Here is a 27,897-nt window from a genome sequence, read left to right on the forward strand (position 1 = left end):
GAGACAGAGGTGATATGTAACTTGGCAGGTGCTGAAATCCAGCCCAACTCCTCTGGCCCCACCCCCACCCTATACACCCTGGAAGGAGGAGCTGTGTTCAGGGCAATGAGAACCTTAGCTCCCACCACCAGTTTGCTCAGAAATTTCATAAGGGATCTTAGGGACAGTATTACACACCTTAACACTTTACTGGTATTAAGTTTTAACTTCCACAGCTCCCCAATTGGTGTATCCTGCAGAATCCCCTTATTTAGAAGAGGAAACTGAGGCACAAAAGATAAAATATTTTAACCAAGTCTGCAGAAAAGTCAGTGGCAGATCCAGAATTCCAACCCAAACTTTAATCTCTACACCGCACTACCTGTGCAGATACTCAGCAGACACCCTAAACCCCAAATGAGAGAGACCTCAGGATGCCAAGCTCTTGAGAACTTAATAAGCAGCTGCCCAGACAGCAATAAGTGGTAAGACCTTGCTCTAGGTCTTACATCATGCCAACACTGAACCGTGGAATCTGAAGTTTAGGGCCTCTGGCATTAAGAACCTTTCCCCAGGTCAGTGGTGAAACTTCTAGCCACCATATGGTGTTGGAGCCCACTGAGGAGAGAAATAGAACTCTCTCCCTGGGGCGCCTGGGTGGCTCAGTGGGGTTAACGCCTCCGCCTTCCGCTCAGGTCATGATCCCGGGGTCCTGGGATCGAGCCCCGCGGCGGCCTCTCTGCTCTGCAGGGAGCCTGCTTCCTGCCCCCCCCCCCCCCCGCCTGCCTCTCTGCCTTCTTGTGATCTCTCTCTGTCAAATAAATAAAATCTTAAAAAAAAAAAAAAAAAAAAGAACTCTCTCCTCTGGCATGGACTCTCATAGTGGTGTGCCTGAAAGGGGGCATGGATGAGTTGGTGTGAGTCCTCTCGTGAAAGGAGTGTTGACAGTGCCCAGCCTGCTGCCTGGGGAGGGTATCCAGGGTGTTCCATTATTGTGGGAAGGCTGACCCTCATCCTTGCAGATCTGAAGACACACACCCCACAGTTGAGCTTAAAATGAGAATCTGAAAATCACCACTTGCCCTTCAGGACACCTTCCTTCCAAATTCTGCACCAGCCCCCCATGTATGCCCCCCCATAATAAGTCTTTAAAAAAATAATACCAATACAAACCCAAAAGGAGGCAAAAGTAAAACCAGAAAGGTAGCAGTTACCACATAAACATTGCAATATAGTTATGACTTTGAACATAAAAGCAGTCAGCGGGACTTGGGATTATTATGAAGAAAGGTTAACTGTGAGAAAGAATTAACTTCTCCTTCAGGTCAAATATTGGTGTGGTTACAGTTCCTGGTTAGGGAACATTCTGTCCTGTCCTACTCAGATGTGGGCCCAGCTTGGTTCTGTGAATGAAAGTTGGCCAAGACACAGTCCCTGTGTCTAAGTTCAGAGTCTGCTACCAAGATAGAAGCTTAAATAACACATCCTAGTTTCTGCTGCTATCTCAGAAAACATGAGCTCCATGTAGTCCACACACTCAGAGGGAGTGGTCACGGATGGCTTTATGTGGGTCTCTCTTCCTTTACAGGTCTCATCCACGACATGGCTTCCAGCCTGAAGTCATCCAAGAAATTGATCGTTTTCTTAGGAAAATCGATGATTGCTTTTGTGGAGTTTTTGATTTTCACCATCATCCCCAAACCACGGAAGAATGTTGCTGGTGAAATCGTGCTCATCACTGGAGCTGGGAGCGGACTGGGAAGGCTCTTGGCCCTTCGATTTGCCCACCTTGGATCCGTGCTGGTTCTCTGGGATATCAACAAGGAGGGGAACGAGGAAACGTGCAGGATGGTGCGGGAAGCTGGAGCCACGAGAGTTTATGCCTACACTTGCGACTGCAGCCAAAAGGAAAACATATACAGAGTGGCCGAGCAGGTAGATCTTGTGTCTTGCTGTTCCCTGTGGGTAGTAAGCCCCATTCACGGATACACTCGTGTGCCTCCATTTCTCTGTCCTTTTGCCTTGCTTGCTGTTCCCTGCGGATAGTAAGCCCTGTACACAGATACACTCGCGTGCCTCCGTTTCTCTGTCCCTTTGCCTTGCTCAGTGCAGCTTTGCCTGTCTCCAACTTCCCTTTAATTGAAAAATTTTTGAGGAGAATTAGGATTTGTGAGTTGTCATTGTATACCATACACCATATGAAACACCCCAGCTGTATTGTATCCTAATCCTATAAAGTGAGGTCCATGACTATCTCCATTTCACAAATAAGAAAACCAAGGCTTAGGGAGGTAAGTAGCTCCCCTAAGGAACAGGTACTAAGTAGCAAAGATCTGGCTCAACCTTGAGCCTGTTGACTCCATAGTACACACTTGGCCCTGCCAACCAGGTGGTACAGACTGTGTTACAGTATAGGAGGTAGAGGGTGGCCCTCTTATTGAAGGAGAAAGGAGACATAGAGATATTGAATAATCTGCTCAGTGGTCCCAGAGCTAGCCCTTGACTAAGCGAGGGCTTGAACCCATATCCGGTCTGAGCTGAAACTCCCCTATTTCTACCACACCACAGTGCCTTTCATTTGAATGTGTATTTCTCTTAAGTAATCATAAGAAAATCAGAATATTTCATTCACCCTAATGGTGCTTAACGACAGTTGCTCCTTTGGTGATGATACAGCTGTGCATTTAAAGAAGACTTTCAGGAAATCAAAACCCCAGTAAGCAGTGGTAAGAGGTTTTTTGTTGTTATTGTTGTTCATCGAGGTAGGTATTTGTTTACTGCCTCTTTTCCCTCATAAGGTTTTTCTTTATACCCGCATCGACATGAGTACTCCGCATATCAATCTCCTGGGCCACCTTTTTGGCGGCCCCCAGAATTCCCCAATTTAGCAAGAAAGAAGGAACCAGACTGGCCTGCAAAGAGCAGCCCAGCCCCATTGGAAAGTTCTTGCACAGCTTCTAGCCCCTACCTCAAATCCCCTTACTGTTTCCCACCTTACTTCTTAGTGGTAAGATTGGCAAGTCATTGGCAGGTGAGTGTGTAGCTTCTGTTGAAATTTGTCTTTAAATTCTATACATCTGTGACTACCATCTCCAGTCCCACGCAGCCCCATACAGTCTGGAGACCCCAACCTGACAAGCTAGCGCCTCCCTCAAAGTGCCAACCTCACAGATGAATGTCTGTGCGCTTACAGCGATGATCACCTGGCATGTCCCCTCATGCTGACTGCAAACAACTTCTGTAGCCACTCTTAAGCAATCTTCGGTTCATATTCACATACTGAAGACCATCCAATACTGAGCAAGCTAATACGAGGCACTCTATAAATAACCACCTCTTCCCCGTATCTGTGGCTTAGTTCTGACCAACATGCTTAGTTCAGAAATGGTCAAATAGTACATATTAGCAGTTCATTTTTCAGCTTTTCTTACTTATGGGTCTTAAAAAGAGTTGATTATGTGCTCTTTGGAATTCAGGGGAAGCAAACTACTCTCCACTCATAAACCTCTCTCTGGAGAGAGGAAAGATACCAAAGGATTTTCTAAAAGTATTCCAGAGAGCAGTGATCATGATGAAAGGTTTCAGAGTGGTATGACATTGTGTCATCTCCACAGACCCCAAGAACTTTGAAAGCTAGTGTCCTCAGATTATAGTTGGCATTAAGTTCAGAAAGTGTAGCCTTTGCTACTTGGCAACCTAGGTAAGCGATTATTTTAAACAATAAACACATGATGAGAGTGGGGCTGTATCATGGCTGCTTACCTTTGCTGAGGCATGTAGAAGTGTCCTGACTACATTTAATGACTGATCCCTTAGATAAGTCAAATCAGAATCAATTGACTGCATTGGTTCAACAGCGGCGGGGCGCGGGGGGGCGCTATTTGTGACATCTATGAGAATTCCATAAGGTTTATTTCTGCTTCCTGATGTTCAAGGTCAAATTTCAGGATCATTTCATCTTTTAAACTATGTCATCACTAGTAGAAGCAGACTTTTCTTTATTGCCCACCACCACTAATGAGTACTGGTTGGGAAGTTCATATCAGCCATCTTGGACAGTTTAAAGTGAGACACTGACTTGCACGATCTTCTGGCTTTTCCTTCTTTTCTTTTCTTTTCTTTTTTTTTTTTAAGATTTTATTTATATATTTATCAGAGAGAGCAGGGGAAAGCACAAGCAGGGAGAGTAGCAGGCAGAGGGAGAGGGAGAAACAGATTCCTGCTGAGCAATGAGCCTCGTGTAGGACTTGATCCAGGACCCAGAGATCATGATCTTAGCTGAAGGCAGACACTTAAATTGACTGGGCCACGCAGGTGCCCAGTCTTCTGGCTTTTATTATAGCTGGGTTGTTTGTAGAGAAATCCCCACCAGCAGGCAGGCCCAGTTTATGTGGGAGTCTCACTAGACTTGTCATCCAGGGTTGAACACACTGTTGCCACATTCTTACAATGAGGAGAATAATGAATGCAAAAAAAGAAAACTAGTCTGTTGCATTTTCCCTTAGCTGTTACCCTGTGTCTCTTATAAAACAACACAATGCAAACAAGCTTACTCTCATTTTATTGGGTTATCATTGGTCAGTAATACTTAAATATATGTCTCATACAATTAAAGCTGATCCTTTTTTTTTCCCCCCTAATGTGGTGGAGGCTGAATACTCATGATGTCTTTCCAAGCTAATTTAAAAGGCAAAAGCAGACTTTGGAGCAAGATAATCCTCATTTAAAAAAAAAAAAAAAAAAAAGGAAAAGATAAACCTATATACAAAACAGATAAAGCAATATAAACCTATATACAAAACAGATAAAGCAATGGGAAGAAAGATTATTCACATGAAAAATCTTATCACAAGTGCTTAGCCCAGTACATTTAAGGTATGATTCATAAAGATACAGTATTCATATACTGCAAAGACACAAGCCACAGATAATGAAACCAGGTGCCATTTTGAAATTAAAGTCTGATGTTAATTTTGTCAAGTTTATGATAACATGCTTTATTCAGGTGAGAGGGGGCAGTGGACACACATATCTGTTTATTTCTCTGAGATGTAACTTCTGGCTTTGCCATCCCTGACTCTGAGCAAGGCTATGAGCTACTATCCTACTGGCTTCCAGTTCACAGCCCTGTCCAGCTTTTTTTTTTTTTTTTTCCATTTGAGTATAGTTGACACACAATATTATATTAGCTTCAGGCATACATCATGGTGATTTAACAACTCTATGTGCTAGGGTATTCTCACCACAGGTGGAGCTACCCTCTGCCATCACACAAGGGTACCACTGACTATGTTCTTCATGCTGTGCCTTTTATTCCCGTGATTTATTCATCCTGTAACCAGAAGCCTGTATCCAGTTTTGCCTTAGGTAGGGCTAGTTATTTCTAGCCTTGACTTTTGTTCAGCTTGAAATTGACTAAATATTTTACCCACTCTCCAAATAAAACTTTAAGTCAGATCTGTTTCCAGTCCTTTTATCTGAAAATGCTACCATAAGGTGAGGTTTCCTTGGTCCTATTTATTTCATCCTCAGTTTTCCCTAGACTGCCACTCTGGTTGGCTCAGAAATCCCTACCATGTCACCCTTATTGCTGGGGCTCAGGCCTTCCAGAGCAGTGGATAAGGTGGTAGCTTCCACCTGGCTTCAGTAATACATCCTGCTCTGTGCCAGAATGTGCCATCCATGTAGAGAGCTGTACACACACACACATAGACACACACATGCATGCACACACACACACACACACACAGCTAGCATTGTAAGGGGTACTGCTGTGAGCTTCCTGTTCAGCACAGGGCAACTGCAACCAGGGGTTCTCTCTAATCGGGGGAGCAGAGCCCCTGCTTGGGATACAAATTACAGGAATGGAATTCCAAGCACAGAAAGGAACAAAGGGATACCACCATCTTGTGTCACCAATCCTGAAAAATCCTGCACTCACTTCTGCCATAATAGCCAAGATTACAAGCTAAAGATTTACTATAAGTGAAAGGCTCCAAGGTCCCATGCAGAAATTATATTTCTTAAATACAAGTTATGGAGTACCTACTCTGGCCAGCATTACAGCAGCAAATGGGGCTTACTCTAATCCTCCCTTCACATATCTTAATACCTAGAAGCCTGTGGTAGGGGGAAGAAAGCCAGCTAGTTGGTATAAGCAGGACAGACAGGTTTTGAGCTGTGGCATGTGCATAAAACCTGTTTAGAAATGTCATGCTTCCTCTGTGCCTTCCTGCTCCACCCCATCTCAGTGTGTGCTGGGTCTTGATTTATATCACATGACTATAATGCCTATCTCAGTGATTGAAATAACCTACTACTTATATGGAGCCTGAAAAAGGGACTAGAATGGCTCTAACTGCTCTGTTAAGGAAAGTAGCCCTGCAGCGTTGGAACCTCCTAGGAAGGGGGGAAGAACTGAGAAGAAAAGCATCAGACGTGGATCTCTGATGCACCGTACACTCAGCAGAGGAAATAAAGCATACTTTGCAGAGTACATAACCTCTGTCTGAGTTAACTAGGATAAGAAGCCTGTAAAACTATGGAAATTTAAGCTTAGATCATGTAAAGAATTACTCCATGGGTGGTGTGTTGCTCTTGTTATTCAATGCAGGTTAAAAAAGAAGTTGGCGATGTCTCCATCCTAATCAACAATGCCGGAGTCGTGACAGGCCAAAGTTTCCTCGACTGCCCAGATGAATTGATAGAAAAGACTTTAGATGTGAATTTTAAAGCACATTTATGGGTAATTATTTTTTCTTCTCATAATAAATCTAAAGTTACTCTGAATTTAGAAGTACCTTCCTCTTGTTTTCTTACAATTTTATTCACCTCTAACTAAAGCACGGACTTTTCAATTTCAGATTTCTCCTGGTTGACCCCGATGCTCCCCCTCCCCCACCCTGGATCCAACTTAACCTACACCTGCGTGAGCCTTTGCTCAGGAATCCTGCAAAAAGACAACTGTCCTATGGTTTTACTGTCATGTATTGATTATATCAGGTGCTGTCCTAGGCACTTCCTGTATAATCATTGAAACAGTTCAGTGAAATAAGGGATCAGAGTTAAAAGATTTGCTCAAGGCTACACAGAAATGACATCACATAAACTTGACCAAGGTGACCTTATAATTTCCCAAAACTGGAACCCTTTTGAAAGTGGAAAAGATAAAAAATAATAATAATAATGATGATTAAAAAGAGAAAGTGAAAGAGAGCATTATTAATAAACAAGCATTAATCAGGTCTATTCTGGGCAAACCAAGATGTGCAGTCACCTCACTCTATCTAATCAAGGAAAAGAGAGTCTCTACCAGTAGCCTGGGTGACATTAAAGGGCACAGGAAGGTGCCATGGGCATCCCTGACTTCTAATATGATGTGCCCCTTGTAGAATTTGGGTTTTCCTAGCTTTTGCTGAACCTAGTCTTGCCACACCTCCCCATCCACAGGCATGCCCCCCATTGCCTCTCTTTGCTCCACTGCCCGGGTGGCTCTCTGCTGGGAGGGTGTATTTGCTGGAGACTTCTGAGCTCCCTCCATCCTCCTTACACCTCCCCAACAGACTCCCTGCCCTACCATCATTGGCAGCCTTCAAATGTTATTTGGACTTTGTCGGTTTCTTTCACCTAGTTTCACCAAAAGTGTCCTGGCACTGGTGGTATTGTTGGTGTTCTGTATTGTTTTCAGGAGAAAGATGGAAAGATTCTGAACTAAGTGAGCACCGTGTTCCTTTGGGAGCTACTGCAAGTGATTTATGTGTTCTTGTCCCAAATATCCCTCTCCTTTGTTAGAATGAAGTTAGATTCTTGGGCCAGAATGAAAATAAAACCATCATCTCATTCATAGTCTCCACTTCTGTTGCATTCTTTTTCTTCCTGGGTCTCTTCTTTCCCTGCTTTCTCTCTCTTCCTCTAATTGTCTTTCTAGGCAAGTCTGCATACGTTCTTTGAGCCCCTGCATGGAGTAGGCACTTAATTGCTAGTGGGTCAGAGGGCTCCTGGTGGCCATGCTCCCAAGGAATGCGTCCCCAGGGAGAAGTAAAGAGACCTCAGACCATCAGAACTCAGGGAGCTTTTCCTTATGCTTCGCTGTGGGCTCGCTTTGATTTTCTGCCTCTAAGTGTTAGTTTCTCTTGGAAAGTCATTGTGATGCACACAAAGGTCATTTGACTTCTATAAAAGATCCCTTTTCTCATATTTACTCATACGATTCAAGTGTGAAAACAAATATGAAATAGAAATTCATTGAAATATGCAAGTATTCCTGTCTAATGAGTTATTTCTGTGTTGTAGAACATATCTTCTGTCAAAGCTCATTTCTCTCTCCTTTACCTTCTTTTTTCAGGTCCCACATCAAAGGTAAAGGTGCTCTATATTACTGAGACACAGCACACACCCATTCTAACATATCCTCTCTGCTGACATGGAATAGAAATTAGAAACCATTATTCAAAGAAGCAGAGATGAACTTCAAAACAGAGTGATTTTTTAAACCAAAGCCAATAGTGGCATGTCTGGTGCACAACGTTCAGAAAAATTTGAAATCCAGATATGATCCAAGAGGTGAAAAAAGGCAATATAAATCTAAATTATCATATCTCCAGTACTCTCACTGGGGTGTGGTTTGTGCCTGCCATAGTTAAGATTCTCCCATACTTCTTGAATTATTGTCGGAATATTGTTTTTGGAATTTTGTCGGAATATGTGCCACATTTACACGAAATATAAGTCTAAATAAGTTGTTTTGAACAATATTGGAACCACCATCATTAAATACTGATTTGCCAGGTTGAACAAACTAAGAGGCTTGCTTGCCAGATGTTGACATTTTTTTATACCCCAGTGCCTTCAGGTAGTTTGATGAGCTTAAAAGACTCTTTTCATCACAACGATCATATAAACATCTGAAAACAGTGTAAACTGTTAACAGTTCTTTCTTGCTCTTTTTAGACTTACAAATCCTTTCTTCCTGCTATGATCGCTAATGAGCATGGACATTTGGTTTGCATTTCAAGTATGGCTGGATTAGTTGGAGTGAATAAACTGGCAGGTAAGAGAAACGTATTATTTAGCAGTTGCAAAAAGTTTTGTAACTTGATCTTACTTTTCCCTAAACAATCAACGCTGATTTGAGGTACGAATGATAAAGGGTTATAAATTAAGAAACATATTCAATAAGATAAGTGGTTGAGAACATGGTACAGCAGAACTGCCTGTCAGATTTGCTTACATGCAGTTGAACTATGCCCTTTAGAATGATTAAGTCAGCGTAATCTCCTGGGCTTTAAAAAAAACAGAGAGGGCGCCGCCTGGGTGGCTCAGTCGGTTAAGCGTTTGCCTTCTGCTCAGATTGTGATTCCACAGTCCTGGGATCCAGTCCCTCATCAGGCTCCCTGCTCAGCCAGGAGTCAGCTTCTCCCTCTGCCTCTCCCCACTGGCTTATGTACTCTCCCTCTCTCTTTCTCTAGCTCTCTGTCAAATAAATAAACAAACAAATAAAAGTTAAAGAGGAAAAGAGAGACCTTACTGATAAATTCTTTTTATGCAAGTGATTAGCATAGTCACCATCTGGGGGACCCCTGGCACTGTTATTTGGATGATAAGGAGGAGCACTCTGGCTTCTGAAATTTCCATTAAGTGGTCTCCTTCTGCTGGGCATTTGGAGAAAGTTTCTCCAGCCCAAGAAATCTAAAATTAACCTCTCTGCTCACCCACTGGTTGAAGACTCACAGCTCAAGATGGTAAGCACAGTTCAGCTCAGTTATGGGAATAGAGTTCCCAGAACCATCAGTCACCCCAAATGTTATGCATGTGTACACATCTCCCCATAAGCGGGACTCCCCTTCCTCCATCCTTCTTAGAGTTCACTAGGTTTTATTGTGACCTCGTGGGTCTCTGAACTCCTGCTGGTCTATTTGTAGTTCCTATGAATCCTTTTCCTGGCACAATATCTTAGGATACAAGACTCTCCCACGCCTTGCTCACCCTAGAAGCATGTGTAAGACTTTTGTAATTTCCATGGTGTGGGTCTTGGCTCCCCTGCTTCATAATCACTGGGGGTGCTATGTAGAATGCAGATTGCCTGAGTCCAGGTTGTTTCTGCTCATCTGAATTTCAGAGATGCAAGGGCTCAGTGAGCTGCATTCATGCCCCACGACTCAGGTGATCCTAGAAGCTGCTTGGGACTCCCCTCTCCCCTTCCCTTCCTCTACTGTCTAATCCACCGCAGTCTAGGAACCTGACTCTTGTTGGTTGTAGTGGCTGCTTCTCCCCAAAGGAAAGATGGCTCATTTGCCTCTTCTGACTTTGTGAGGAAAAGGAGAGTCAGAGTCCACCTAAATGCCAGTTCTTCTCCAAGTGTTCTGTGAGTTCAAGATTCAGATTTCACTTGGAGTGAGTGTGATTGTAGACAGAAAACTCAAAACTGACATTGATGCCACTTCCCACGCCCGCTGCATTCTCAAGATGGGTAAGAAGTAGATGTTGACGTTTGCCAGTCTGTTTTTCTCCAGCAAAGAGAAAGTTAGAAGTTTAGTTAGGAGATAGTTAGAATAGTTAGAAGAAAATTTGATCTGAGTATCTTGACCCATGGTGATCTCTCTTGCCTGGACTCCTACATCCCTTATGATTTCATTTCTTCTTTTGTGTGTCTCCCTGCCCTGATGCTGTTGAAACTCTTTGGGTCAGGGACTGGACACACATGTCACGTTCCATGGAACAGTTCACACAGTGTCTGACCTCTCATCAGGGTAGAAGTAAAGTCTAGCAGGGTGACCCGCAGGGGGCTCCCCGAAGCCCTGCGTCTCCCGGAGGGCACTTGGTCCTTGTCAACAGACCTTTAGGTGACGCTGCTCCTCCCCACTCATTCTTTACTTCCTCTGGTGGACCAGACCAAAATCATACAAAATAAGAGCTCTGACATGACTGTCCCATTCTCCATGTGTATTCCTCTTTATGAGGAAAGCTTGATGTAATGCTGCTTAAAAACTCTAGAATATACATTGGCGGTGTTTGCCTTTTTCAGATTACTGTGCAAGTAAATTTGCAGCCTTTGGATTTGCTGAATCTGTATTTATGGAAATAGTAGTCAAGAAACTAAAGGGGATCAAAACCACTATTGTGTGCCCATTTTTTATAAAAACTGGAATGTTTGAAGGTTGTTCTACTGCGTAAGTATGTCCTTTGATTTCAAAGAAATGACATTTTTAAAAATGATTGACTATTTTATATTGTTCTATTCATTAATGTTGTTTTAAAAAGGTATTTCGTAGGATTCAGCCTGATTTATAAGTGATTTCAGAATTGTTTCTTTCTTCAAATGTGTTTGCGATTAAGACATTGAGTTTGTTAATGGTTTGGTTTATTGGGATGGTTTAATGGGATGTTTTATTAAGGCCGGGTCCAGCTCACCCCACACCGTAGCCAGATCTGCTAACCATCCCCCCAGCGTTCCTGGCCGTAGTTTCTCTCTGCCACCAAACTCCATTCTGCACTCTTCCCTGACTGATTCCACAGCAAGACTGAAAATCATGGGGGTAGGAGGCACAAATTCCCAATTCTGCATCTTGTGGAGATGACAGGAAGTTGTTTAATATGGTTTCATGTAGATGTGTATATTGTATCATCAGTGTGTTAATTAGAGGCATCATTTGCCATTTTAAAGTTAAGTTGTCACTAGCATGTTGATAATAAAGGAGTAAAGAGAGAAATCGATCATATCTGGAAGGAAAGAAATAAATAAGTGATAATGTTTGCAGCCTTTTTTTATCCCTAATTTATAAGATTTTTTTTTAGTAATTGATCATTTTTTTTTTCTTAACTCCTTAGCCATCCTTTCCTGTTACCCCTTCTGGAACCAGACTATGTAGCTGACAAGATAGTAGATGGCATCCTGACAGACAAAATATACTTAAATGTGCCAAAGTTTATATCCTTCCTATTGTTCTTAAAAAGGTAACCATATCAGCTTCCTATTATTTCTCTAATGAGCCAGTCAATAACTCATTCTCCTTACAGGAGGAGCCACTTTAAAAAATATCTGTTAAATGAATGTACTTGGATCCCTTCCTTGTGCCTGTCTGCCAACATGACCTCAAATTCGCATAGCCTAGAAGATGGAATTGGATCCTCCCAGCCACCTTAGTATTGCATTATTGTCAGAGAGAAGTAGATTTACTGAATGACCTGTGGACAGATTGAAGTCATTTTTTTTTTCTTTTTTAGGACAGATGGTCTTCTTGTGGGTATCATAGAATAATTGCATTGGAACAGATATCGTGTCCACACTTCCTTGAGTACAGATCCCCAGAATCAAGGGCAGACAGTAAGCCAAACATTTCAGGAAGTTGTGGTATGGGTATAATTGGCAATAGAGGATAAATTTGAAGTATAACGGGTTAAGAGCATTGGAGGCAGGGACTAAAAAGATAACCACCTCTTGAAAACACCCAAGGGCATCTTTGCTTACGCTCTCTAGTCCCATTTGGATTTTAGTGCTGAGACCCATCCACGGCAGTCTGTGAACATGGGACCTGGTTCTAGGAAGGGTGATGCCAAATTGCTGAGCAGCTGCAGATTCCCACTATCTCAGTTTGTTTTCTGGACTGGAACAGGTCATCTAATTATACAGCACCCCCCAACCCATCGAGGTTTCTGCTTTGCAAGGAAGCACATTCCATGTTTGAACCACTTTCCTCCATGGCGCTGAAATCTGTCTCGTTTGAATGTTCACTGACTCTAACTTTGCCCTTAGCATTATGACTAATTCCATCCCTCTTGACAGCAGTTCTTGAGTTATTTGAACATAGATAGTATGGCTGGCAGCCACTGTCCTTCTTACATAAGGAAATGCCTTTTTCTCTCCTGTTAATTGTATCTACTTTGCACAACGCACCAAAATCATTCCTGTCCTTTCACGGACCAGGTTTCACCTAGCACAAGAGAGATATAGCCGACAGGTTCTGGGAGGCAGGGCAAAGGACCTTGGATAAGCACTTTGAAATCTGGTGTTATGATCCTGTGGCTTACTAAGTTTATGACTCTGAGCATGCCCTTTATTCTCCCGGCCAGTTTCTTGTTTACGATTTAGAAATCATTGCTTGTTAGAGCTTGTAGATTAGTGAACATCACAGAACTTATAGGACAGTGTGGGCGTTCACAGGACAGTGGCTATCTGTTGCCTAATCGATAGAAGTATGTGGTATAGTAATGCCAAGTGTAAAGAACAGAGGACTTAATTTTTCTAATGTTTTTGAATAATCATAGAGGTTATATTTACTTTTATAAGATATGAGAGATCTACATAGTTCCTGAGTAGAATTTGGAAACAAGAAGTTCGTTAAAGGGGATGACATCACACATTCCCTCAAATATTCATTCAGTAAGCATTAGAGAGTGCCTAATGTGTGCCACAAATTGCCGATCATCCTAGGACCCGGGGTTATGGCAAAGAAGGAGAGAGAAAAGAGTCCTTGCCCTCATTGAAATTTTCTTCTTGTGGGGTGGGTGGCAGGGAACGGACAAAAATGTTAAGTAAAAGAAGAGGCATGCCGGGTAGTCATAAGTTCTAGGAAGAAACAAAGCAAGCAAGAGAAATCCAAGAGTAGGAGGCAGGTGGTGATGCAAGTTCAGTTTGGACGTTCAGTGTGTTGCTTAGGGGAGGGATCATGGATAAGGTAACATGTGACATTCTAGGGAGCCCACAGATGGACAGTGAGCTTAGTGTCCTTTCCTTTCCTTTACTCTGAGGACAAGTCTTAGGTTTAATGTGCCTCCCCTTGCTCTGCATTGTGACTGTCGGAGGGATGGGGTCTGTGCTGTCTTGGGAAGGGTGAGCGGGCATGGAGATGAGTGGTCCTAGTTAGGTCTTGCCAAAGGTCCTGGGACCTATCTAATCCCCACAGGAGTTCCAGAAACAGAGACTGAGGACTTCATTTGATTCTGGAAGAAACAGGCTCAAGAGTTAAGTAATGGACCTGGGATGGTTTGTAAGTGACAAAGCTAGGATTCAAGCCAGGTTTATCCAACTCCACAAGACTTCACTGCTTCCTGTCAATCATGATATAGTGCAGTGAAGCTTTGGAAACCAATGTGAGAAGTGAGTTGAGTAAATGTAAATAAAGCCAGAAGAGATATAAAGGCCCTGAGCCAGTTCCCCCCATATAGTGGACAAGCCCCAAGTGATCCTAAATCATGCACACTGATGTGTGCACATGCCAGTGACTCCCATCTGCAGCAAGTCAGTGACCCTGCATTTCGACAGAGGCGCTTCCATGATAATAACCAAGAAAACGTCTCTTGTGTTCTCTTTAGTATCTTGCCTACCAAGATGGCAGTGCTTATGGCTGACTATATGGGCGCTTCTAATATGATGGACACCTTTGTTGGCAAGAACAAGAAAAACTAAAGACCAACTCAATGGCTGATAGCTAGCATTCCATAATCCTGATTTCAAGAAAAGCATTTTTGTCCAACAGTGTATCTGGAAACTACAAGTACCATTCTTTCTCTGCTCTCTGGACTATTTTCAACCTATCTGCTTTCTGGTTGTTGTTGTTGTTGTTTAGTTAAAAAAAGAAGAGCCCATTTTTGTCATTTCTGCTTGCAACTGATTTGTTAAGAAAATGAATCCTGTCTCTCGAACTGCCCTTCACTTTGGTCATTGGGGATAAGGCCCAAGTGGAAGAGGTGGCTTTGCTTGAACCTGCAGCAGGGTACAGTGAGGAGTGAAGAGGATGGATGAGTATTTTGCTTGAATGCCCTCTATACAAAGGACACAGAGTTCAGGGTTCCCTGTCACCTTGAGTCCCATGTCCTTCTTTCCAAAGCCAGCCATACAAATCCTTTGTTCTACATATCCCAGGTACTCAGACTACATACCAGTCCCACTCAGGGTATGTTAGGGGCCACTGTGTCCTGCACATTCCCTGAATGAACTTAGTAGGCAGTGATTTTAGACCAAATTCTATGTAGGAGCATTTTTTTTTTTTCCCCTAGAAGAGATAAAAGAATGGTGGCTACTTATTCGGAAAATGACATTCCTCTGAGTTAGATGAACTGCTGCCTAGTGGACTGGAAAACATATTCATGTGATTAATTTCAACTGTTTAATTTAGTATTTCAGGGTGAGATTCGTGTTGTATTTTTCCACAGAATGGACAGGTCTATGAATTGGCATTCATCTGTGATGCCTTCATTTCAGATCTATTGTATGCTTACAGTTTAATGAATTGGCCAACTGGAGATTGGAGATTCACTATAAAAGGAAGATTGAGAAAAATATGTTAATTACCATATCCCTGAAACTCCTTTCCAGGCTGGGAGGGGCATCTGCCTTTCGAGAAAAACAGGTGCCTTTGTCTCTTACCTTCTTTTGTGTGGGGAGCAGGAAAGGATGAGAAGTACCTCAGAAGACTCTTTGAGAGTCAAAAGAAACAAGTCGTGAATATCTTGGGGGTAAGATGCTCTTAGAAAGGCAGTGGCCTCAGGGAATATGGAAGCTGGAATCCACTGTGGACTGATTTAGCTTGAGCTGCCTGAGTGATTCTGACAACTCTGCCCCTATATTTCCTGTCCATGCAGAAAGCCTCCAAAAAGAGGGAGAGGGGGAAAAAAACAACAATAACAACAACTTGTTTTATAATAATAAAAGTAATAGCTGAGGTTTTATTGTGCCTGGCACAAATCTATGCCCCCAACACACATTATTTCTCTAAACAAGCATATCACACCATTACTCAAGGAATAATGAAGGTATTTGGTGTATGCTGAAGAATAAAAGACATTTTATTTCACAAGAGTGACATCCTACTCAACTGCAGACGTGTACCAAGCAGCTCAAAAGGCCCTCTTAGCCTAACCAGCTAATGTTCCAAATCCTTGGTTAACAAGGTTAATTAAGAGAGAGGCACAATATTGCTCCCCTATTACAATTCCAAAAGCGTACATTCCAGGGGCCTGTCTATTTAGCTGAAGAATAAAGAAGAGACTTGAGGGATTTCCAAGAACAAAGGTCTGGGGCACAGTGGGCAGCCACCACATCGTCACAACATTAATAGCAATTTTTTCTAATTGGAGTGCATCTTGGCTGGACTACTACAAAGGCCTGAAATTCAATTGTGGTTTTACAGTACCCACGAAATTGTCTAAACAAATTTGGATTTACTTGAAGAGCTTCTATGAGAAAAGACCACATGTAAATTACAGCGTTCTAGAGGGTAATCTACAACAAGGTGACTTCATCCAAGGGGAGCAAGTGCTCTCTGCATCAGTTTCTTAGCAGTTTCCACTTGAAGTTTTGCCCTAATGAAGCCATGATCCTAAGCAAGTCTTGAGACGTGGAAGCCTTAAAGATCATCCAGAATGACATGATCTGGCATCTAGGAGTCAGCCTGCTGCTCAAGAACCGAGAAGAATTCTTGACATTAGAAGGAGTTTGGCTGAATACAAATGTGCAACCACGCCCTTGTTCTGTTCCTTTGGTTTTTACACTGTGATGTAGTATTAGGCCACAACAAAGTACTGTGGGGTGGGGAGCTGAGACAACAATTTATTGCCTTACAGCTTTGGAGCCTGGAAGTCCAAAATCAAGGGGTCAGGTGATTTGTTTCTGTAAGAACTCTCTCCCTGGCTTGCAGAGAACATCTTCCTTCTGTGTCCTCACACAGCCCTTCCTTTGCATGTGGGTGCAGAGAGGGAGATGTCCCTCTTCCTCTTCCTGTAAGGCCGCTAATCCCATCATGAGGGCCCCACTCGAATGACCGGATCTATCCTTAATTACCTCCCTGAAGCCTCATCTCCAAACACCACCACATTGCGGGTCTAGGGCTTCACTATATGAATTTGGGGAGATATAAACAGTCCATGATAGAAAAGGAAATCCAGGCTATACATGATCTTTACACTCCTCAGTGTTCTAAGGCTGAGGTAGTCATGATTCGTCAAATGAAGTCACTTAGAATCTTAGAGGTAGAGTGACTCAGATGTTTGGAAAAAAACAAAAACAAAAAACCCTAATAGCAACCTCCAAGAGTTAGCCCTTGAGAGAAACATGACCAAGAATTTGGGCCAGTAAACAAGAGCTGACATGAGGCAAAATGTCCTATGCAGAGCTAGTTTGTGAAGAGCTCTTAGGGCAGTGTCTGCACCTTCATTTCTGGGATAGTGGCCTATTTGGGATTTATTCAAACGTCCCAGCTCACTTCCCTCCCAAGCTACTGAACAGTTTCCTTCTGCTATGAACAGGCCACAGCTGAGCCACTGAGATTGCCATTCGTGGCCTGTATTCCTTTTTTTTTTTTTCCCTCATAAGTTTGCTATCAACTTGGAGACCAAACCAGTAACAAGTGCACCAATCACTGGTGCTCAGCCCTTGGGAAGTCTGCTTCTAAGATGGTAACTATGAGTGTCCTTGCACCTGGACCCCCTTCCTCTGGACCAGTACTGAGTAAAGCAGTGATGGTAGAGGTAAGGCCCCTCAGCTCCATGTCCTCAGTTCCTGCTACAGGGCTTGAGCTTCATTGGTTGGCCTCACATTGTCTTCATCCTAGCAGTTTCCAAGGGCTAGCCTTGATCGCCCATGGGGCCTCAACTCAGAGCCAGGCAGATCTGTCCCCCTTCACTCCTTCTCTTTCCGCTGGCGGGTTTTCTGTGCTTCTTTCTTCTCAAGTTCACCACAACCCATCCCATCGCCCACTCTTTCCCAAGGGTAACTTCTCTTACCTCACCAAGAAAATGGAAGTTGATAAGGACAAATTCCTTTAGCAACCCAAACTGATATCTTCACAGGCACTTCCTTCTGCCTTCACCTCCCTGCTCTGGTTGACCCTGTGGCTTGCACTTTCCTTCCAGCACTTTCCAGGGCTTTTCGCCCACAACTCAGTATCTCCACCTCCAAGCTGCTCCCTGCATCTTGTCAGTGCACTAAACACTGTGTGAAGCTGAAAACTAGCAAAAATAAATTAACTTTACAAAAACCTCCATCCCACTCCATCCCAACAAATCTCTCTTCATTGGTAACATCATCTAAAATACAGCCTAGAGGAATTTGTCCATCTCCTCTCCTCACATTGGTTCCTAAGCCACCCTGCTTCCACTTCCAATGGGTCACAGCGATTTCTCTGAAAAGATTCCTGGGGATTTCACTCCACATCTTATTTACTTCTTAGGACTGATATTAACCTCTCTGCCTTTGTTCTTGGTATCATCTGCCTACGGGCCTGTTCTGCTGTCCACTCCTCAAATTATTAATGTTTGTCAGGTTTTTGTCCTTGGATTCCTCAATGTGTAGATCATGTCCCACCCCCAGGACTTCTAACCATGTCCACTGTTCCTCCTTCTGGGCTCTGTCCATTATTATCAGCAAGATGGCCACCATCATGGCCGCTTTCCAGGCAGCAAATGTAGGAAGGGACAAAGGCTAAAGAAACAAAGGCATCAATTTGTCTTTTAAGAATATTTCTAGAAGCAGCCACACAACACTCTTCAAACATTTGGGTCAGATGCTAGTGAGACTGAGGACTGTAGCTTTTCCTGCAGTAGCCATGACTCCATCTAATAACTGTAAGAGTGGGAAAATGGGCATTCAAGTCATCTTGGTCACAGACTCTCCCAAGTCACAGCTGGGGATTCAAATGAGTTTAGCTATGCAACTTAGGTCAAGTGATGTGAACTTTCTGAAACCCTTTTCCAATTCTGCCAATGACTGTAATTCTTCATATGATTGTTGTAGGGATTGAGGTGGCAATTATAAAATGCCTAATGTAAGGTTGGTTATATATGCAATAAACACCTGTCTCTACTATGTCCCCTAACTAAATTCTGACCTTGAACTTCCAGTTTGTGACAATGTGTGTGGCACTACTTGAAATCTCTTTATCTTACAATTATATTGACACTTTCTAACCTGTATGTGAAAGGTATTTTAGTATTTCACAGTGAGAAGTGGAATTATTACCTCTGGATGAACATTTGTGAAGGTTACAGCATTGAGAAATAAGTCCACTAGAAGGCTGAGGTCTAATCAGAAGCTAATAGAAAGCTCCCTTTCTCCCCACTCCATACTATACACCAACAGACACCCAGCATAGCAGCAGATTACATTGCTATAAGACACATGCTCTCTCTCTGAAAAGAAATACTTAGGGAAACCCAAAGATTACAGGGGAGACAGAAACAAGGATGCTAAGGGAATTTGAAGTCTTTGGCACTTATTGCCACAGAGAACATTGAACACAGCCAAGCTCCTAGCCAGATAACATCAACGCTCACACCAAAAGCCTACTTACCCAGTTTCTATGACCCAATAAAATATGCTCATATTTCAACAAAAACTCACAGAATGTGCCAAAAATCAAGAAAAAACACTGTTTGAGGAGAGAGAGTACCATTTGACCCACACTCAGATATAACAGAGATGTTCAAATTATCAAGAAAAGAATTTAAAATAACTATGATTCCTATATTAAGGTCTCTGATGGGAAAAGTAGATAAAAGTAGATAAAGTAGACGTTATCCATCTAACAGGCCTTTTTCTTCTTTCCACAACACCTGAGTCATGTTAATACAGGGAATTTGGGGAAGCCCCTAGGAATGGGGGCTGATTGCCAGGGGAACCAACCATGACTAAAGGGTTGGAATTTTCAGACCCACACCCTAGCCTCCAGGGAATGAAGACGGGCTAGAGGTTTAATCAATTGCCAGTGGCCAATGTTGTAATCAATCATGCCTAAGTAATGAAGCCTCTTTTAAAACACAAGAGGACAGGCCTCAGAGATATTTCCATGTTGGTGTATGCTTCTACCTGCCTGGAAGATGGTGCATTCCATTCCATGGGGACAGAAGTTCCTGCACTTGGGAACTTTCTGGGTTTTATGTACCTCTTCACCTAGCTATTCACCTACGTCCTTTATAATATCCTTTATAATAAACTGGTAGACACAAGTAAATGATTCTCTGAATTATTTGAGCCTTTCTAGCATATTAATCAAACTGGAGGAAAGGAATGGGAACTTCCAATTTATAGCCAGTGGCTCAGAACCACAGATAACAACCTGGACTTAAAATTGCCTTCTAAATGCGGGAAGACTTGTGGGACTATGGCCTGTCAACTTTAAAGTAAAACAGCCAGTTATTTTACCAGCAAAATGGGTCTATTCAGGAATAACAGAGAAATTGCAATTCAGGACATGCCATGGCAAACCAGAAAGTCCAGAGATCAAAGCAAATGAAGGTTACTTTCTAGAGAGAAAGAAGAAGGTGGGAGGGGCTGCTTTGAATGAAATCCGTTGGAGGCAAATGAGAGTTCTAGGCTCTCATGGTTTCTCATTGGCTAAGTTGTGGTGTTTTCTTATTGGCTGAGCTTATTGCTGTGTCAGGAGTCCTCAGACTGGAGTAGTAGAGTGGGCTCCTTCTGCTAGTAGTAAAAGGTCCATCTTTTCCCATTGGGGTTGTGATTGACAAGTGGTAGGGCATGAGAGCTCCCCTTTCTGGCCTCCTGACTCCATTTTAGATGAGGTTTCCTTTACTGAGTTTCACATTTCCTGCTTTTGTTCAAGATCTTTCTCTGAAAGCATCCTTGAATTAAGAGTCAGGTTTTCCACATTTAGTGGTTTTTTGCTCCTCATGCCAGGAAGGACATTTCCTTGTGATGTTCTATGTTGGAGGGAAAGTAGGTAACAGTTGGAAAACACGTAAGACCACATTTGAGTAGCAAGGAAGGTTAGGAAAGAGTACTTTCAGGTACTTCTTATCTAAAGTCTGTATCTAATCAAGGTCATAAATGTTAGAGATCATCTGGAAGTGCTGAACCTAGCATCACCCTATTGGGTATGTCATTTCTACAAAGGTTTGACAGGCAACAGGAACAAGACTTTAAAATAATAATGTAAAACAGAATCAAAAGTACTATGACAAATGCAGCTTGTATGATGGTTCTAGCCAGGAGTCCAAACCTGAAGGTGACTAGCTAAATGGGTTTAAAAAAAGAAGGTGTCATTAGGTGCAATTTGTTGTAACCAATGGACTTGTTCCTTGATTTTGTGTAATTGAATTTCTACCTCTCCAGAGGCATTTATCCAGGTGCAACAGGTGGGATTTGCTTTACATAAACATCTTATTTAGCAAGTAGGTACTCAAGGGCAATACAGCTGTCTAAGACCACTTTAGCCAATGAGTCAAGTGATCAATTTTCGACTGCTACTGCTTTGGCTGTGGAATCAGCTAGCACACTTAATGTTAGGGAGAGATTTCTGATCATCTTTCATTGGCACTTCAATATAGGGGAGAAAGTTTCTCCTGGTGGAAGCAAACCCACAGCCATGTGTACTTCCTGGAACTTCCTGTTTAAGACATCTATGAAGGGTTAATGAGGGAAACCAACTGGAGGCTTCTGATTTATTATGGATGTTGACAAGGACAGTTAAACATCCCAATAAATATTGACCTTCAGCTCACCAGCTATCTAAATATTCATATGCCCACAACTTAAAGCAGGTAGAGTGCAGAGAACTCCCAACTAAGGTCGGTTATTGATATATCCGTTAGCTGGAATTTCCTGATTGATTTTTTCAAGCCACGGATTAGAGAAATTTGGATGATATTCTGTGAGGTACCATCCCATCCAAAACGGGTCTCTGAAAAATCTTGCAATGAGAAGTTAGCCCGTTTGTATTTCCCTTATGTACAGGGAACAGATCATAGGAAAAATTGGCTCCAAATAAGGCTAAGGAATCTTTGGCATGAACAGAACAGAATTTCTGGTGACAAGTCTAATAGTCAGAAAAGTCACCCCTCTTAACAGTGGCCAGGGAGATATGGATAATGATGTTCTCTTCCCAGGCCAATCCAAGAGTAAAAGATGTAAAGAAAAGAATAAAAGATTTTGTGTTTAGTTAAAGTAGGAAGTCCTGATCCTTCTAATTGGGAGGAAGCAGTCTACCTTGATGTCAGGTTATTGTCTTCTTCGTCAATTTGATTTGGAGGCCACTGGCATTTGCACAGGAGGGAGAGGATATCAGGCAGAACCTTCTTCGGGTGTGAGATGTGTAGTCAAGGCTCAAGTCCCTGAAGTTCGGCTGCCATTTCAGTAATGAACAAGACCTGCTATTGTGCCCTCCGAGACTTAGGAGCAGTCTTTGTTCTTATTGATTCCAAGTCAGAAGAGTGGGACAAACCTGGAAACATTAGTTTGGAGAGTTGTAGCCAGATATATGAGGAAACTAAAAGAGTTCAGGATCCAGTCCAGTTTACTGGTATATAACAAAACCTCAAAGACAAGTAACAGGACTAGAATCTAATAGAGACAAAGATGCAAACACAGTTTTTCTCTCTGTAAGTATGCCCATATTTTGCCAAAGATAATCACAGTAAAACTCACGTGTTTGCATTAAATTTGCCCAGGTTATTCACATAGTTGTACTGAAAATAATGACTGACCATGTAAGTTCTTTTTAAGACTGTTTTGCTGGAACTTTTCATAAGGAGTCTCAGACTGAACTATCATAGGTACTGAGGCCAGGAAGTCACAACAAAGACTGGCCATCAGTTTTACCTGTAACCACATTCCAGTCAAAGCCTTGGCAATATAGCCAGTGTCTCTGATTGTGTCTTGTTATAAGGAGAACATATTTTTATTGAACTTACGCAAGTAACAATAATGTCATGAAAAAATACTCAAGAGTTTCTAAATTCCAGAAGGACCAGGGAGGGAGAAAAAATAAATGTTTTCATCCTTCTTTACAAAGGTATCCTTTATCGAATTGCTGTAAATCATAGATAACTTAAGAAAAGTGCTCCTTAATCTGAAAAAACCAAAGCATCAAGGAAGGAGCAGTATTTCAAAGAGTCATAGTAATTATGGTCACCCTCCTTAGTTCATTTAGTCCCCTATAATTAGTACTTGTTTTGCCTGAATCTAGTTTGTCCACTAGTTCTGGAAATTCTTATCAAGTCCAGTTTTATCATCTTAAAGTTATCAGAAACCTATATTTGTCCAAAAAAAAAAAAAAAGTCCTCTCCACGAATCTCCTTAAAGATCAGGCACTTTTTCAGGAAAACATGTAAAAGCTTCAGAGAAAAGCAGTAACTATCTGTAAAAAGACTTAAAGATGCTTATTTTTAAACATCTGATGAGAGTTCATTATAATGGAATTGACAAGTAAATTTGCTTATTTCTGTAACATGCAACATTTGAAGATAATAATTAGAATTTATGACTGATAACATTATACTGGAACATACCAGATTTCCAACATTTCACACAATTTCAGAAATGCTTATAATGTATACCTACACAAATAAAACATAAAGAAGGCTTAGTATTACTTCTCATTCAACAGCACTTCCTACATAATTTAACATAACAAATTAGCATAATTAGTTTAACATCTTCCTTTTTATAAGAAGAGAGAACAAATCTTTTGAGAAGCTCCATGGACTCTCTGGAAAATCCAAATGTCAGTTTGACTAGAAAAGACAGTATTTAGAATTTTATTTGAAGGAAGTTATTAAAAAATATCAAAAAGGTTTAAAACATTTGATCAAATAGCATCATAGGTCACTGTGAAACAATATTTAGTTACACATTTAACCATAGGGACAACTAAAGACTTCATGAACAAAATATAGAAGATTACATAGTTCTGAGCAGAACGTAGCTCTTTTAATATAGTGAGTTCTACTAGATTTAAGACAATTAAAGACCTGATTCAGACAACAAATACAGAAAACTATTTTGATATAAAGATCACTCAAAAGGTAAGGAAAACCCTGTTTACAATTTCTTATTAAAAGTTGACCAACAGGATCATCTGGGAGGTTCAGTCAGTTAAGCCACTGCCTTTGGCTCAGGTCATGATCCCAGGGTCCTGGGATGGAGCCCCGCACTAGGCTCCCTCCTCATCAGGAAGCTTGCTTCTCCCGCTCCCTCTCCCCCTGCCCCAATTCGTTCCCTCTCTCTCTCTCAAATAAATAAATTTTTTTAAAAAGTGACCAGCAATTCAAGAAAGTAATCTACTGTCCTTTCAGTAGATGAAAGAAAATTAAGGTTTGGTTTTACATAAGTACATTATCGATACCAAAGGTTTTTTTCTTTTTTTAAACCTTGAAGTTCATTTAGCTTGACCATGCATGAAATTTCTTTCCCAAGGTTCCTTTCCACGAACCTTCTACAAGTCTTTTCATCTTTTTGTTTTGTTTTATCTTTTTTTTTTCATTCAGGTTTTGATATATGTTTTTCCCCTCTAAATAGTCTCACTTTAGGACAAAAATACTTCCTTTTCCTTCAACAAGAATGCATCTCTATTCTTCATACCTTCTCTTACTGAAAACACACATCCTGCTTTCCTTGCATAAGATTTTTCCCTATTATTTCCAGTAGACTTAATTACATTTATTAGAATTTTTTTGTACCTCACAGTTGCATTTATTCACACCAGAAAGGAAACAACATGTCTACAGGCACAGAGCAATGCTCTGTGTTGCCATCTAACAGAGCTTACTGAGATTTATAACCAGGCTGATGGTCCATCTGATGTGCACTCCAAGTAAAGATGGTTAATGATGACTACAAGCAGGTGCAGGACTCAAAGCTTTCAAAGCTTTACTTCTTTTATCAGCACTTCTGATGTTATAAATGATGACACCCATCAACCCCATTCCTACACAAAGCTGGTAAATTTGAGTATAGTAGGGCTTCATGGGAATCCAAACTTTTTTAACAAGGCTTTGGAGCATTTTGACCCAGAACCCCCAGATCAGGCTGCCCCAACCTGCATTGCCAATGACTTGCAAAAGTCACCAAGTGCCTATCATTTATTAGAATTCTTAACGCTTTGAAAGCTTAATTTCTAGTGAAAACTAAGAAGTAAGCAATGTTACATCAGCCTTCTTTAGACTGGCAAATTTATTAACATTTTATAATTTCTTAAAGTATATGCTTTTTTAAATTTCATAACACAGCACTAACACATCTAAATATCTTTTAGTTTCTTTGTCATAAGAAACCAAAAGTAGATAAAACTCTGCTCGTAATTAATGTTCCAGTATTTTATTTTGTTTGGAAATGATCTAGATATTTAGTGACTATCCATCATCTAATTAACTTAGCAAAATTCTAAGGTTTTAAGTTACCAAAAAGACTTGGATAATCTATTTAAGTAGACATGAGTATTGCTGAAAAGTTCATTTGTAAACTTCTTCTTGCATCTTTTTAATAATAAATATTCTTAATATTACATTAAGATTAATCATGGAAATCTCATGAGATATTAAACAGCTAACCATAACCTTAAATTATCTTTTTCTCTGACAAATTTTTAATACCTAACATGAATACATTTAACCTTTAGTAAGTCTGAGATAATTAAAAGTATTTTATTTACTACTGAAAAGTCTAAAAAGTGCCTATTTTAATTAAAGCAACAAGCTTAAAGTAGCTTAAATACTGAATTTTTTCCTAAATCACATGAACCTGAAATTCATTTGGATTAAGTTTCTATTATATTTCTAAGAACTTAATTTATTTAAGTGCTTAGTTTTCTTTATGTTAATTAAATAGATCTCTTTTAAATATTAATTTTGGCAATACCATCTGGAGGTAAAAAATACCACATATCTACACATCTACATATATAGACACACATGAACATACAAGAGAGATGCAAACAGAGACCTTAAAGTTCCCATGTTAAAATTACTGTCATGAATTAATTAAAATAATACAAAGCTCACTAGTTATAAAAGAAATCAAGTCTATTCAAATAACCTTTCCTCCTTTCCTTAGCCTTCTGATAAAAATTGCCTCCTTGAAGTTTGCATATCAAAGAGATTGTCCAGATAAGAGCTCTGGAGAAGACCCTGGGTAGAATCTTGACACCTCAAAAGCACATGGAGAAAAAATGCAAGATTTTGTTTTCCTTGGGACAATATGTACAAGCTTTTTGGGATGAATGATAGAGGTTTGGGGATTGATAAATGGGATTGGTGGGCTTCAAGTTGTTTTTGGAGCCCCACCTCTGGTCTTGCAAAGACTAAATTTGTACAAGCACAGCCTTTTTAATTCATGGAAGAATTCAGTTGCCATCTAAGTGATATCAAAGGATTGGCACATCCATCCACCATTCACCTATTAGCATGCTTTTTTTCCCTCTGAGTACATTCACCTTAGAGAAGAAAATCTAAAAACAAAATTTCTATCAGGCTCTGAATACCAGCTTCCAATCTGACCAAATTTCTGATCACAAAGTTATTAAATCCTTCCAAATGTCTTGCCAGGTTGTACCTGGGGACAAACAGTACATATTTCTGACAACATTAAACAACTCTATGGACCTAAGAAACATGCTCAAGGAGAATATAAAGATATTATCGTCACAAGATTGATAGTCACTCCCAAAGATTACCAAAAGGACTGACAACCTGCACATCCCAGTCAGGCAGAAAGCCAAGCCAAGTTTGTAAACTGAGGCAAACAAGGAGGCCATAGTCATCCCTGCCTGGGAGAGAGAGTATCAATAATGAATTTTTCTGGATTTGGAAAGGAAGGAAGAATGTGAAATTTTATTTTCCTCTCAAGACGAGGTGCAGTAGGTAATCGGTTTACAAAAACTTTCAAGAATCCTCCCTCGTTTAAGAAATTCTTTAACTATGGCTCCTACTTTGGCATTTGACCAAGGATTGCAAAATACCTGAAGAGAATCACCCATAGCATTGGGTGGTCTTATTTCAAAAGGTAACCGTTTAATTATCTCTTCAGAATAGAAAGGCAATTCTAGACAATACTTAGTACTAGACTGAGTACTCAAATAAAGAAAGTAAAGGGGAATTACATCAGTCTTATAGGTCAGTCTTATAAGCTTTTGTGTGAGATACCTTTTATCTCTTTACTTTTTCATGAGCCTTTTGCCATGAATCTTTCAATGAAACTATTCTGAAATTTTGAAATCTTTTGGAGGTTTCTGTATGCCAATTAAAATAGGTATCTCATTCTCTTTGTCTTTCAATTTTGGAGATGCAGCTTTCTAATCTGCTTTTGAGAAAAACAAGTTTGGCAAGATAGAAATTTCCCAGGGTGCTTGGGTGGCTTAGTTGATCATGACTCAAGTCATGATCCCAGGGTCTGGGAATTGCGTCCTATGTCAGCAGGGAGCCTGCTTCTCCCTCTGCTCCTCCCGAGTGCTCTCGCTTTGCTTTCTCTCACAGGCTCTCTCTCAAATACATGAAATCTTTGAAAAAAAAAAAAAAAACGGAAAGAAAGAAAGTCCCCCATAATGACCATTGAAAATTTAAATTATTTCTAGTTAAATTGGACCATTTGGTTAAAAATGCACCTGAGAAAGGACCGCAGTTTTTAAACATAAAACCAACAGGAACTCTTGAAGTGGATGTGGGGGACTCTCCACAAAGTATTTAGAGGATTGAGATCCCATTACTCAAAACCAGAGGTTCACAAAAACAAACAAGTACTCACCAGAAAGGACAAAGCCCTCATGAAAACAAAGAGGACAAAGCCTTTGAACAGATTCCTAAATACAGTCTACAGAGCTCAAAACATAAAGAGAGTACAGCTTGAATACAGGAGAAAACATACCCTCAAATTCCAGGGTCAGGGACAAAGCAGGGAGTTCAGTGGCCTCAATGGTTACTGGCAAGTGTTTGATCACCAGCCTTGGAGCTGTTACCGTCTTCTGTGGATATTATTTCTCTGACACCAAGTAATGTCAACCTTAAAAGTAGAACAGCCCATTATTTTACCAGCCAAATTGGTTTATTATTATTAAAAGGTAACTGTTTATTATCTCTTCAGATATTGAAGAGATATCTGAAGAGATAAGATGGAATTGCAATCCAGGATGTGCAAGCTGTGGCAAACCACAGAAGAGATAGCTGAAGAGATAAAAAGGAATTGCAATCCAGGATGTGCAA

At 41.0% G+C, this 27,897-nt stretch overlaps 2 protein-coding genes across 3 annotated transcripts in view; one reads left to right on the forward strand and one right to left on the reverse strand.

Annotated features, from left to right (window-relative positions):
• The window catches only part of SDR16C5 (short chain dehydrogenase/reductase family 16C member 5), a 33,349-nt gene extending 17,581 nt beyond the window's left edge, over positions 1 to 15,768 (forward strand). Inside the window, exons 2-7 of one of the 2 annotated variants that reach the window (XM_047727699.1) lie at positions 1,543 to 1,914; positions 6,593 to 6,724; positions 8,929 to 9,028; positions 11,003 to 11,147; positions 11,806 to 11,931; positions 14,290 to 15,768. In XM_047727699.1, coding sequence (XP_047583655.1) covers positions 1,543 to 1,914; positions 6,593 to 6,724; positions 8,929 to 9,028; positions 11,003 to 11,147; positions 11,806 to 11,931; positions 14,290 to 14,383 — 969 coding nt within the window. In that variant the 3' untranslated portion in view covers positions 14,384 to 15,768. The remainder of the gene's footprint in view (positions 1 to 1,542; positions 1,915 to 6,592; positions 6,725 to 8,928; positions 9,029 to 11,002; positions 11,148 to 11,805; positions 11,932 to 14,289) is intronic. The other variant, XM_047727700.1, reaches the window with a different exon arrangement.
• Positions 15,769 to 24,484: 8,716 nt separating this feature from the next.
• LOC125098676 (ATP synthase subunit ATP5MJ, mitochondrial-like) lies at positions 24,485 to 24,708 on the reverse strand. Its single transcript, XM_047727701.1, has one exon. It carries the CDS (start codon positions 24,706 to 24,708, stop codon positions 24,529 to 24,531), a length of 180 nt encoding a protein of 59 aa, XP_047583657.1. The 3' UTR covers positions 24,485 to 24,528.
• Positions 24,709 to 27,897: the final 3,189 nt, after the last annotated feature.

This window comes from Lutra lutra, chromosome 4, assembly GCF_902655055.1.
Source record: "Lutra lutra chromosome 4, mLutLut1.2, whole genome shotgun sequence".
Taxonomy (NCBI): Eukaryota; Metazoa; Chordata; class Mammalia; order Carnivora; family Mustelidae; genus Lutra; species Lutra lutra.